This window comes from Copidosoma floridanum, unplaced genomic scaffold, assembly GCF_036245765.1.
Source record: "Copidosoma floridanum isolate Cflo_tuat_1 unplaced genomic scaffold, Cflo_Japanese_pri ptg000006l, whole genome shotgun sequence".
NCBI lineage: Eukaryota > Metazoa > Arthropoda > Insecta > Hymenoptera > Encyrtidae > Copidosoma > Copidosoma floridanum.
In genome coordinates, this window is record NW_028321883.1 from 16,050,580 (window position 1) to 16,062,704 (window position 12,125).

At 34.0% G+C, this 12,125-nt stretch overlaps 4 protein-coding genes across 4 annotated transcripts; 2 read left to right on the top strand and 2 right to left on the bottom strand.

Moving 5' to 3' along the window:
• The first annotated feature begins 2,112 nt into the window (after positions 1-2,112).
• Positions 2,113-3,660, top strand: LOC106644248 (procathepsin L-like). The gene is made up of 5 exons (XM_014359666.2): positions 2,113-2,251; positions 2,339-2,491; positions 2,557-2,760; positions 2,950-3,307; positions 3,411-3,660. Exons 1-5 carry the CDS (start codon positions 2,150-2,152, stop codon positions 3,623-3,625), a joined length of 1,032 nt encoding a protein of 343 aa, XP_014215152.2. The 5' UTR covers positions 2,113-2,149; the 3' UTR covers positions 3,626-3,660.
• Positions 3,661-4,207: 547 nt separating this feature from the next.
• LOC106644247 (protein POLR1D) lies at positions 4,208-4,804 on the bottom strand. The gene is made up of 2 exons (XM_014359665.2): positions 4,610-4,804; positions 4,208-4,528 (listed from the first exon to the last, which is right to left on the bottom strand). The coding sequence occupies exons 1-2, from the start codon at positions 4,630-4,632 to the stop codon at positions 4,321-4,323; spliced, it is 231 nt and encodes a 76-aa protein (XP_014215151.2). The 5' UTR covers positions 4,633-4,804; the 3' UTR covers positions 4,208-4,320.
• A 2,964-nt stretch (positions 4,805-7,768) lies between these two features.
• LOC106644241 (activating signal cointegrator 1) lies at positions 7,769-9,093 on the top strand. The gene has a single exon (XM_014359658.2). It carries the CDS (start codon positions 7,851-7,853, stop codon positions 9,042-9,044), a length of 1,194 nt encoding a protein of 397 aa, XP_014215144.2. The 5' UTR covers positions 7,769-7,850; the 3' UTR covers positions 9,045-9,093.
• Positions 9,094-9,212: 119 nt separating this feature from the next.
• On the bottom strand, positions 9,213-10,182 carry LOC106644243 (uncharacterized). The gene is made up of 2 exons (XM_014359660.2): positions 9,980-10,182; positions 9,213-9,856 (listed from the first exon to the last, which is right to left on the bottom strand). Exon 2 carries the CDS (start codon positions 9,850-9,852, stop codon positions 9,337-9,339), a length of 516 nt encoding a protein of 171 aa, XP_014215146.2. The 5' UTR covers positions 9,853-9,856; positions 9,980-10,182; the 3' UTR covers positions 9,213-9,336.
• Between the last annotated feature and the right edge of the window lie 1,943 nt (positions 10,183-12,125).

Here is a 12,125-nt window from a genome sequence, read left to right on the forward strand (position 1 = left end):
TAAAGTTGTATTACCAGCAGCAAATAAAGTGGTTTTGTTTTTCAAATAGATTAACATATATTTTTATATGATCACCTCTTCTCAGATTTTTACTCTAGTTTTTAGACCTTCAATACATTAAAATTTTTATCAAAAACATTTGTTTTTCGTATTATCTGATGCATCAAAACACTAAATTTCTTTATTTTTAATCATGTTTGAAATTTTAGTCAATACTTTTGCAAGAATTTTGATAAAAATATTTATTTCAATATAATTTCAAGTCAAAAATAACAAACAGATCGAATTTTTTTCCATTTAACGATAACGCTACATCCGGCAACTCGATACATCATCACGAGATAATACTCAGAAAAAAATTTAGGTGGTGGAGAGGTACATATGAGTTAAATTTCAATAATAAACGTATCGCGTGAGCCACGAAAACAATTGTTTCTATCGCTAAGTTATTGAATATATTTAATGATATTTCTGGTTTTTAACCATCAAAGTAAACATTCCAATTGAGTTTACCTGTTTACCCCCCCCTCCCCAAGTCTAATTTTTTTATTAAAATTATTTATGTATTAAAATTCATTGATCATACCACTGTTATACGTACGAAACCTCTTGCGTGCACCCCAAGCCAACATTTTCCACGTAACACCACCAAAGAAAACGTATCGAACAAGAGCGGGTATCTCATTTATTCAATGAATTTTTAATAATATACTCAAATATATTCAAATAATACCAGTTGAAGTTTATTGCATTTTTGAATGATACGAAATCATTCAAGATCGCAGAAAATTAAATTAATCCCCGTCATCTCAGGACACAAAAAAAACCTCATCATTTTTTATCTTATCCATCAGCCTCGTTCATTTTCAATTTTTTTCGTTGGTATTTTTTAATAATTGCTGTACCACGAAATTCTATATAAACTACGCCTGCAAGACAAAAGTTCAACTTTTCATCGCGTCAAACAAATCAAAGGTATAATTTTCAAAGTTTTTTTCTATTGTTGGTGTGCAACTTATTGCGGTTAAGTAATTTTAGCCAATGATTCAACAAATAACAAATGTCTTCGGTCTGTGACGATATAATTCATCTTTTAAAAACAGATCATAAGTTTAGCATTATTAATTTAACTAAACTCTCAGTACTTTCGTTGTACTATTACGTAAATTGAAACTTTTTCACTTGTACATCGAAGCGCTAATACGTAATAATTATTCAAGAAAATCTTAATACTGACCTTCCACAATGCTTCTTATCTATAGTTTGTTATGAATCATTCAATATTAATAATTTTATAAATAATGAATGAATAATTAGTAAATACGAAAACTCTTTATCTCTTGCTCCTTTGTCATATAGATATTCGCTCAACTAAACAATGAATGAATAATTAGTAAATACGAAAACTCTTTATCTCTTGCTCCTTTGTCATATAGATATTCGCTCAACACTTGGTGTAGAGGCATGACTATTTTATGTACACAACTTTCGTATCAACATAATGTAGTTTTTTTACGTATAAATATCTTGTTGTCGATCTTATCAGACTTGATATGGTCTTTTTTTTTTATTAGTAATGCGTAAATAATTTAATCCACAGAAGTTTTGGGAAAATTAAAAAAAAAGTCGTATCTCTTGGAGAAAAATTTTCATCAAGCATATAATAGCAACATACATATAATATCATACAAAAGTAAGCAAATGTTTTTATTCAGCCTATTAAAACTAGAATTTTGTTTTTGTCCACTTAGCTGTGCCATTTTTCGAAATTTTCATTCAACACGTTCGTAAAAAATAAGCAAGCAAGTTCTGCGGCCTCTTTCCCAGAAAGCATTTATTCATTAATATTTGTCCACAACCCCAAGTGGTATTCAATTACAGTGGATAAGAGGCGATACGAAAGAAATGAAAATAAAATCTTAGGTTTCAATGGTGCAATGATAAAAATATATTTTTGTCCCTCGTCAATTTCCCCACCATGGCACGCTATGGCCTTTTTTTTTTTTTCGTTCGCGCCGTGCAGCTTCTCCCCGCGCATTGTACACATATATAAAGGGGCCCGGTAGTTTTCGATTGTTCAGTTAGCGCGCGATCATCACAGTTAAATTTCCAAAGACCCGTTCACCCAAGTACACTCCATTGTTGGAAAATGATATTTTCGGTGTTTTTTTTCCTTGTCGCGACAGCGGCTGCGGTCCACTCGGCAGCTATTTACGAGGTGGACTTTACTGACGAGTGGGATTTGTTCAAAGTGAGCGTCATAGATTAAAATTGGTTTTTTTTTTTTTTTTCATCACGCGTGTTTAAATTATCTTCTTCGCATTTTTCCCTCCCGCAGTTGCAGCACAAGAAAAACTATGATAGCCCCACGGAGGAGAAGAAAAGGTTCAAAATATTCATGGACAATCGGCAAAAGATCGTCAGGCACAACAAAAGATACGAGCAGGGGCTCGTCACCTTCTCAATGGCCATGAACAAATTCGGTGACATGGTGCGTGCCATCGAGTCTCCCCACATAAAATCAAGGGCGCGTGTACATTTTTGTTGGCTTTTCAGACCGTTTGCGAGTTTTCCAGTAAAGTCAATGGGTTCGTCATGTCGCGGAGAAGCGCCAACTTTGCCGACGAGTCCGAGGGCGCGGCTTACCTGGAGCCGGCCAACGTCGGCAGTCTCCCCGACCACGTGGACTGGAGGGACAAGGGCGCGGTGACTCCCGTGAAGGACCAAGGCGAGTGTGGCTCGTGCTGGGCCTTCTCAGCGGTAAGCTGTTTTGTCTCTCTCATCCTCTCTTGTAGCTGATGAACGAAAAATGTTTCTTAATTGTCCCAACCGAGAGTGGCATTTTTTCATTCCACTTTTCCCACTCAACTTTCTTTTTTTTTTTTTATTTTTATCTACCACTTGGTAATCATTATTATTTGATACACTGCGGGTCGACGGTGATTGCAGACGGGCTCCCTGGAGGGTCAGCATTTCCGCCGGAACGGCACCCTCGTCTCCCTGAGCGAGCAGAACCTGGTCGATTGCTCGAGCAAATTCGGCAACATGGGCTGCGACGGCGGCCTCATGGACAACGCGTTCAAGTACATCAAGTACAACCATGGACTCGACAAGGAACAGAGTTACCCGTACGAGGCTAGGGACGACAAGTGCCGCTACAATCCGGCCAACAGCGGTGCCGACGACGCCGGCTACGTTGACTTACCCTCTGGCAACGAGAACAAGCTACAAACGGCCGTAGCCACCGTTGGTCCCATATCAGTGGCCATTGATGCCGATCACGATTCGTTTATGTTTTACAGTAAAGGTATACCTACTCTTAATATGACATACATGTGCACGTTTTGCGTGACATAAAAGGTACTTGATTAATTTTCAATTGAAAATAATTTTATACACATATGTTACAGGGATCTACTACGAGCCACTGTGTTCGTCTGAGTTTTTGGACCATGGTGTGCTAGTCGTGGGATACGGCACGGACCAGAAGAGCAACAAGCAATTCTGGCTCGTGAAAAATAGCTGGGGCGAAGCGTGGGGCGACCAGGGATACATCAAAATGTCTCGCAATCGTCACAACAATTGCGGCATTGCTACCTCGGCCAGCTATCCGCTGGTAAAATAAATTTACGTATACAAGTGTGTATTTCAACTTATGGACATGCCATATCGTTATTATTTTTGCAATAATTTTTTTGTCAATTTTTTCATGTACTATACTTAAAAGAGTAGTTTATAAATATATATGATAAATTTATTTCAAGTAATTTGATTTATTTTGCGGCTTAGTTGGTTCACTTTTTCTTCAATATGGAAGTGAAAAAATTGAAGAGTTTTACTTGTGTCTTTATAGTTTACCAGGGCTTAAAATCCTGGCAAAAGGCATGATTTTCCACTTTGATTGGTGCACCCTATAACTTATTTCAAACCTCAATCTTGCATCCTCCTAAACTTCTGCTTTCACTCAAAAGTTAGTACTACTAGAATATTATAACGTAATATGAAGATTTTTTTTTTTAACCAAAATATACATTTTTCATCTTTGCTACACTCTTTTTCATGTTATTCTAGTAACAATGCTGGTTACATAGATGTATGTTATAAGTGTATTATACACAATTTACATACTTATAATTTACATCAATGTAATACCAAGTATATAATATATATATATATATATATATATATATATATATAACAAGTCGAATTAAACAAACGAATACGAATAATCTTTAAAATGAGTAGAGCGTCACGCTTTAAAATAACCACTTTCATACATTAGGTACATATGATTGAAGCTGAGAAATTGACAACCCATAATTATTTTTTGTTTGCCCTTTCTTGTTGACAAGGACTGTTTGTACTCTGCGATGATTTGCGTTTGTTGGATTGCACTGCATTTCTCAATGTTGAATGCAAAAACCTCTTGTTTATCGACTCTTTTTTTTTAATCCAGCCACTTGGGCCTATTACGGCTGCTCTCCTAGCTCCGATTTCAGCTTCTGCCAGAAGGGCCTCTGCTGCCATCCTTCAATGAAAATGTAACAATAATTCGTGAGTTACATGTTTAACATTGAAATTACAAAACTTTAAAAACATAAATATTTGCCTGTTTAATGTTTCTTCATCCATAACCTAAGTTAAAACTAAAAATTGGCACTTCACAGTTATTGCAACTTGACTAAATTTACCGCATTCAGTAAGACATTTGTTACGAAGTAGAACATAATTTTATTAATCTAATTTAATAAACTAGTCACATCAACATGGGTACTGAGTACTGAGCCCACTACACGGCACTATAGTCACTACCGTCAGCCGTAACCGTTATTTAATTATTTAGTCACATACGACACATACAGACATACTGACACATACGCACGCGCGTGTGTAATTTCTATTTTGTTGACATATATTATCTTGCTACACGATATATATACATATATATACATATATAGTGAATTCAACAACTAGCGCCACCTGGCGGAGAATTTTTTGAAATGAAATGAAAGTCAGAAAGTAAGTGAGAAAACTATTCCTAGATGGCGCGGATAATACGTAAACATAGGTATACAAATGTGTAGCAGACGACAGTCATGCAAATGGTACAGGGTGTATTCCGCAAATGCTGCCAGCAGTTAAGTTACGTAGCGGTTTAATCACTTATAAACCAGCCGCAACTAATTTGATAAATACAAAATAAAAAGTGAACATTGTTCGCACTATTAGCGGCAAGTTTACAATTTACCTATTACCTGAAAGTGTAAATATAAGGGAGGTCAATATTGGTGTAAAACATACACTGCAAACTTGCCGCAAGTAGCACAAACAATGTTATCTTTTTATTTTGTATTTACTAAATTAGTTGCGGCTGGTTTATAATTGATCAAATGGCTCTAGTATAAGTATAGTAATAATCATTTGGATCAGCGCCATCTAGCGGTAGTGATTTTTTTGGCCAAAAATTGCTTCTGAAATTCTGAAAGAGAGCTTTAGGCAGCTTAGCCCTAGAGCCATTTAATCACTTATAAACCAGCCGCAACTAATTTGATAAATACAAAATAAAAAGTGAACATTGTTCGCACTATTAGCGGCAAGTTTACAATTTACCTATTACCTGAAAGTGTAAATATAAGGGAGGTCAATATTGGTGTAAAACATACACTGCAAACTTGCCGCAAGTAGCACAAACAATGTTATCTTTTTATTTTGTAATTATTAAATCAGTTGCGGCTGGTTTATAATTGATCAAATGGCTCTAGTATAAGTATAGTAATAATCATTTGGATCAGCGCCATCTAGCGGTAGTGATTTTTTTGGCCAAAAATTGCTTCTGAAATTCTGAAAGAGAGCTTTAGGCAGCTTAGCCCTAGAGCCATTTAATTACTTATAAACCAGCCGCAACTAATTTCATAAATATAAAATAAAAAGTTAACGTTGTTTGCACTGTTTGCGTCAAGTTTACAATTCATCTATTACCCAAAAGTATAAATATATATGAGGTTGATATTCGTATAAAACATACACTGCAAACTTGCCGCAAGTAGCACAATTATCTTCAACTATTTATTTTGTATCTACGAAATTAGTTGCGGCTGGTTTATAATTGATTAAATGGCTCTACTATAAGTAGTTATAATCATTAGGATCAGCGCCATCTAGCGGTCGTGATTTTTTTGGCCAAAAATTGCTTCTGAAATTCTGAAGGAGAGCTTTAGGCAGCTTAGCCCTAGAGCCATTTAATTACTTATAAACCAGCCGCAACTAATTTCATAAATATAAAATAAAAAGTTAACGTTGTTTGCACTGTTTGCGTCAAGTTTACAATTCATCTATTACCCAAAAGTATAAATATATATGAGGTTGATATTCGTATAAAACATACACTGCAAACTTGCCGCAAGTAGCACAATTATCTTCAACTATTTATTTTGTATCTACGAAATTAGTTGCGGCTGGTTTATAATTGATTAAATGGCTCTACTATAAGTAGTTATAATCATTAGGATCAGCGCCATCTAGCGGTCGTGATTTTTTTGGCCAAAAATTGCTTCTGAAATTCTGAAGGAGAGCTTTAGGCAGCTTAGCCCTAGAGCCATTTAGTCACTTATAAACCAGCCGCAACTCTTGAAATGGATACAAAATAAATAATTAACGATGTTTGTGCTACTTGCGGCAAGTTTGCAGTGTATGTTTTATACGAATATTAACCTCCTATATATTTATACTTTCGAGTAATAGATAAATTATAAACTTGCCGCAAACAGCACAGGAAATGTTGAATTTTCATTTTGTATCTGTCAAATAAGTTGCGGCTGGTTTATAATTGACAACATGGCTCCAGGGCCTAAAATATCTAAAGCTTTCCTTCAGAATTTTAGGGCCACTTTTTAGTTTAGAAATCTGAAACGCTAAAACCAGCCGCAACTAGTTGTGTAGATAGAAAATAAAAAGTTGACATTGGCTGTGCTGTTTATGGCAAGTTTACAAATAATCTTTTGCCTGAAAATCGACCTCCTATAAGAATATTAATACTTTTGTATGAATAATAATTTATCAATTGCATTGTAAAATTACGTGTGAAATGAAGAGTTAAAAGTAAAGTTTGAAATTATGTCATTGTTTACTGTCATTGAACATTTCGCATGTGTGCAATAAATTGATACAGGATTATACAGATACCTATTATTTTGCTGGGTGAGAGAGACGGATATTTGGTTTTGTTAGCATATTCCAGCGGTAATAATGCATATTTGGAATCTATGTTATATATTTATACAGCTTAAAATGTTTAAATATTAATCATGTGTGCCTATATTTACCAACTTATTTGTATAAATTGAACTTTATACAAAAACTCATGATACAATCATTGATTGTCTCAATCATTATTCTAAACGTTAGTGAAAAAGGCGGTTAAGGACGGATACTTAACCTGCGGACTATGGCCACTATGGGTGTATTCCGCAAATGCTGCCAGCAGTTAAGTTACGTAGGTCGTGGTAACGCCGCATGGTCGGGTAGCGCTAGCGTCAACCTGTACTAACTGTCGGTGGGTTCCGCATGTCAACAAACTTTGATATTTTTTACTGTTTTCGCTCCCATGCCATCTGATATTTCGGAGTTTGTTGACATGCGGAACCCACCGACAGTTAGTACAGGTTGATGCTAGCGCTACCCGACCATGCGGCGTTACCACGACCTACGTAACTTAACTGCTGGCAGCATTTGCGGAATACACCCATTGTATATATACTGCACACGGACACGGCCTGCACGCGGTGTACACCTTTTAGATACCGTCAAATTATACTTGTGGCATCGTAAATAAACAATAAATAGCTTATACAATGGAGAAAAGAAAAAAAAGTGGTAACCAACGAGGCAAGAAAAATACGAAGAACAAGTCAAACTTGTCCGACAAAATCACCCGTACGGTATGTGATTGCGAAGCAACGAAACACTCGCTCGTCAACAATTGCTTAAATTGCGGCAGGATCGTTTGTTTAAGCGAAGGACCGGGTCCTTGTTTTTTTTGCGGTGCCGAAGTTTTATACGAAAAAAATGCTTTGTTGCCACCGAAATTTACGAAAGAATCGGACAACAAGCAAAAACAGTTTTCTAAAGATAAGAAAACGCCAGATTTGCCCAGTGAATCATTAAAGTTGAGGGACAGGTTGCTCGAGTTTGATAAAAATTGTGCTAGTCGAACTAGTGTCATTGATGATGAGAGTGATTATTATCAGGCCAACAGTACATGGCTGAGTAAAAGTGAGCGCGAGAAGTTTGAGAAACTTTCTTTGGAGGCCCATGATAAAAAGCATGAGTCGCGTTTGATGAAAAAGTTTGCTGTTGATTTCACTGGGCGAGTCGAGGTTGAGCAAGATGATCCTTTGGATTTGTTTTGTAATATGAATGCCATTCAAGACGACAGACACTATGATAATCCAAATTCCAGGAATGCCTTTGATATAATTGAAAGACCTATTTATGTCGGTGATGATAATTTACCCTCAACTGGACCTGACAAGCATGAAGATTCTATTAGTAACAGGGTCCAGGACAAAGGAATCTTGGAGATCACTGATAAGGGTGTTTGTTTGAGTATGCATCAGCCATATGCCTCTCTGCTGGTCAGAGGGATAAAAAAAACTGAATGCAGAACATGGTATAGTTCCCACAGAGGTAGATTGTGGATAGCATCAACCGCTAAAGAACCAAGAGCCGAAGAGATCAAAGCTATTGAGGATATGTATCGACACATAAGTAGTAAGGAAACTGAGTTTCCTCAATCTTATCCTACTGGTTGTCTCATTGGATGTGTGACTGTTACTGACGTTTTGTCTCAAGAAGAGTATCAGAAACTTAATCCATACAGTCCAGTTGAGAGTCCTTATATATTCATGTGTGAAAACTTCTTTGAACTCCCATTGAAGTACCCATTGCAAGGGAAGCATAAGATTTATAAATTAGAACCTGTCATTCATCGTGCTGCTCTTAACTGTTTAGAAAAGACTTGTAAGCAGATGTCGAAAAAAAATTAATTAATTTTCAATCGTATATTTATAATTTACAGTTATTTTCATAGGTAATTATTGGTATGTTATTTTGTCATTGACAATAATAATGTAATTATTGAATAGTTGAATAAAGTTATATTTTTAAAATCTTTTATTTATTGATTTAAAAAAACGTCAAAAATTTTTTTCACAATAAAATCAGTAAAAAAAGAGCATCACGAAACATAATTACGGTACAATCCTGATAACTCAAATAGCACTCATTGAAAGAAACAATTGCTGAACAGATTGTATGTATAATTATACAAAAATAAGTTTATTTTTTTTTGCGTTTACGGCGGTGTCTTTCTTCATTGCTTTCACTGTCACTATCAGATGACGAGTGCTTACTATGTTTTTTGCGTTTCTTACTCTTTGTCTTTTTACTTTTTTTCTTGTGTCTCTTTTTGTGGTCGTCTTCAGAATCAGAGTCTGAAGATGAAGTGTCTGATGAGGATGAACTGTCACTGTCATCATCACTACTATTGTCACTAGATTCTTTTTTCTTGTGATGTTTTTTCTTGCGCTTTTTTTTCTTTTTCATCTTCTTTTTTTTAAGTTCTTTCAGTTTTTTTTTCAGCTCTTTTTCCCTCAATTCAGTCAGTGGGGTTATGTAATTTTCATCACTATCTGAACTTGTGCTGCTCACATCAAGAACAATTTCCTTGTTAGGGTCAACTTTAATAAAATTCCTGCACTGGTAAGTCAAGTGTCCAGCATAGCCACATTTCCTGCAGGCTGGTCGTACATCTTTATTTTGAGGAATGAGTCTTGAAAGTATTTCTGGATCCATATTGCTGCAATAAATGTTTTTGTGTGATCACTTATTGTGTTAAAACTAATGCTAAGTAAACTGGCATTACTAATGCATTATTATTTATCTTCTAATATTATAGAAGTAATTTAACTTAAGAACTTACTGTTATTTTGCATCAGAAGTTTCGCAAATAGTATGCTGAGTGTACTGTTGTAGTTATTAGAGTAACATTTTATAATTAAAAATAAAAAATTCTACGTAACAGTGCAACAAAATTATGCACTTAAAACTTATTGATGAATCGGAAATATTTGGAAAAAAACAGTACTTAAATTAAAAATTCTAAGGTTAAGTACTGATATAGTTTTCTGCGACCTTAGTTTTTTTTTTTTTTTTTTTTTTGGCGGCGACAACAACCGTTAGGTATAAAATAATCGATAGGATCGATGGATTCCATTCGACTCCTCGAATACCGAAAGAGCGATTTAGAAGTCGACTAGTCGAGTGCATAAGTCGACCACAGTATTTACCGGGGTATTTGTAAAATCCACGCGTGAACGATGATAATCAATGTTTATGTAAGAACATACACAAGTTGATAAAGTGGGTTGTAAATTATTTGTGATGTAAATGAATAAATGAATAAAAAAATTGTATGACTCATCAGATAAATGAATGCATCAAATCAAACTACTTTTTGTTACAAGCTTGAGGTTTTCTTAAACACAAAACAACGTATAGTTATTTTATTATGCATAAATATATTTTTCTAAATTTGCCATGTGTTTAAAACTTGGAAGTCAATGTGTGGCACTATAATGTAAAGTAAGATTTTTTTAACAATAAAATGAAAAATACAGGCAAAAAGAAAAATTTTCAACTAAAAACTACACCCTCTGTTTAATTTTTTTTAAGCTAATTTTTATAATAAACAGATGAATAACGAGTATCACGTATACTATTGTAGTAGGGATAAAAATTTAAAATAAGCATTAAATGCGTACCATTCAATACGAAAAATTAAAGAAGAATTATGAACATGTCTAATATGTCTGTACTTATGTCTACTATACAAAATAACAAAACGAATAATTACAAAAAAAGTATATTAAAAGTGTATTACAAGTTTAATTAATAACTTCATTATTTATCAGAATTATAGATGGGCATTTATTACTAAGCCAATATTTAAGTCAATTAATTAATTACTCTATACAGTTTAAATATTGAATAATAATAGGGTTTGAAATATTTAAGAAAGTTCAGCAGTAACTGTTAAGTCAAAGACGAATGACTACACTTAAGAATAATTTCTATTACACTTACACATGTATACTTACTCTTATAAAAATGAATAAATCGACTGTTGTAGAAAATAATACTATCGTTTTAAAAACGTTTTGATTCCGATTATCTTTGTATGAAGTAAGTACTTTTGTCCAATTGAAGATTAATTACGTCAATTGCATTTTTTTAATTTCGTACTATTTGTAAGACTTAATTTTCTGCTAAACTTTCCCAAGTCCATAGAAAAGTATCTAATTAAAAAAAAAAAAAAAACTTTTTGCTAGTAATAAAGATTAAAATAATATTGCAAGTCATTGTAAAAGTTGTATCCAAAGAAAAATATAAGGTTTATCTCTCATTTTCAAAACAAGGACTTATAATGAGGATGATAGTGCTATTTGTATAAAACAATACACTACAATTAGATATGGGTTGTATACTTAAAAAAAAAACTACTAGCTAAAGGATAGCTAAATAGATACTTTACAAAGAGAATTATTTTTATTACAACATCATATAAAATCTACCTTGAAAGTCTTTCGAAATTACCATAAAATATAAGTCAACAAAACGTTATTCACAATGCTACGCTTAAAAAATGGTATTTTTTTTTTCTTCTCGTTGCCAAACATTTTAATTTTTCTTTCCATGTCTAACTTTCATTTTAAATCATCTCTGACTGGACTCAAAACTTCTTACTTTTCATCAACAACTTCTTTTACATTTTTTTCAACATTCAACATTCCAGATCCTCCTCACACAACGCACAACTATTGTTATGTTTAAAATTTTTTTAAATTTTACTGTATCGTAACTATTAAGTTTGTTATCATTTGATTTGCTTCTGCGAAAAATACATCTACGGAGAGATAACATTCAGTAAAAAATAAACACATTCACGAGTATTAGTATACGTATTTATACGTGTATACGTAGGCTTTTGCGCGTAATTTTTGTTTGACTGATTAACGTGACATACATAACAAAAATACGACGCATATACAACATTATGCTTGATTACC

Excerpts from the sequence above, each read along its gene's own strand:
- LOC106644248 (XM_014359666.2), top strand. The coding sequence starts at position 2,150 with ATGATATTTTCGGTGTTTTTTTTCCTTGTCGCGACAGCGGCTGCGGTC. Across the intron at positions 2,252-2,338 it reads ACGAGTGGGATTTGTTCAAA|TTGCAGCACAAGAAAAACTA; the intron begins GTGAGCGTCATA and ends TCCCTCCCGCAG. Across the intron at positions 3,308-3,410 it reads GTTTATGTTTTACAGTAAAG|GGATCTACTACGAGCCACTG; the intron begins GTATACCTACTC and ends CATATGTTACAG.
- LOC106644247 (XM_014359665.2), bottom strand. The coding sequence starts at position 4,632 with ATGGATGAAGAAACATTAAACAG. Across the intron at positions 4,529-4,609 it reads GATGAAGAAACATTAAACAG|GATGGCAGCAGAGGCCCTTC; the intron begins GCAAATATTTAT and ends TTTTCATTGAAG.
- LOC106644241 (XM_014359658.2), top strand. The coding sequence starts at position 7,851 with ATGGAGAAAAGAAAAAAAAGTGGTAACCAACGAGGCAAGAAAAATACG.
- LOC106644243 (XM_014359660.2), bottom strand. The coding sequence starts at position 9,852 with ATGGATCCAGAAATACTTTCAAGACTCATTCCTCAAAATAAAGATGTA.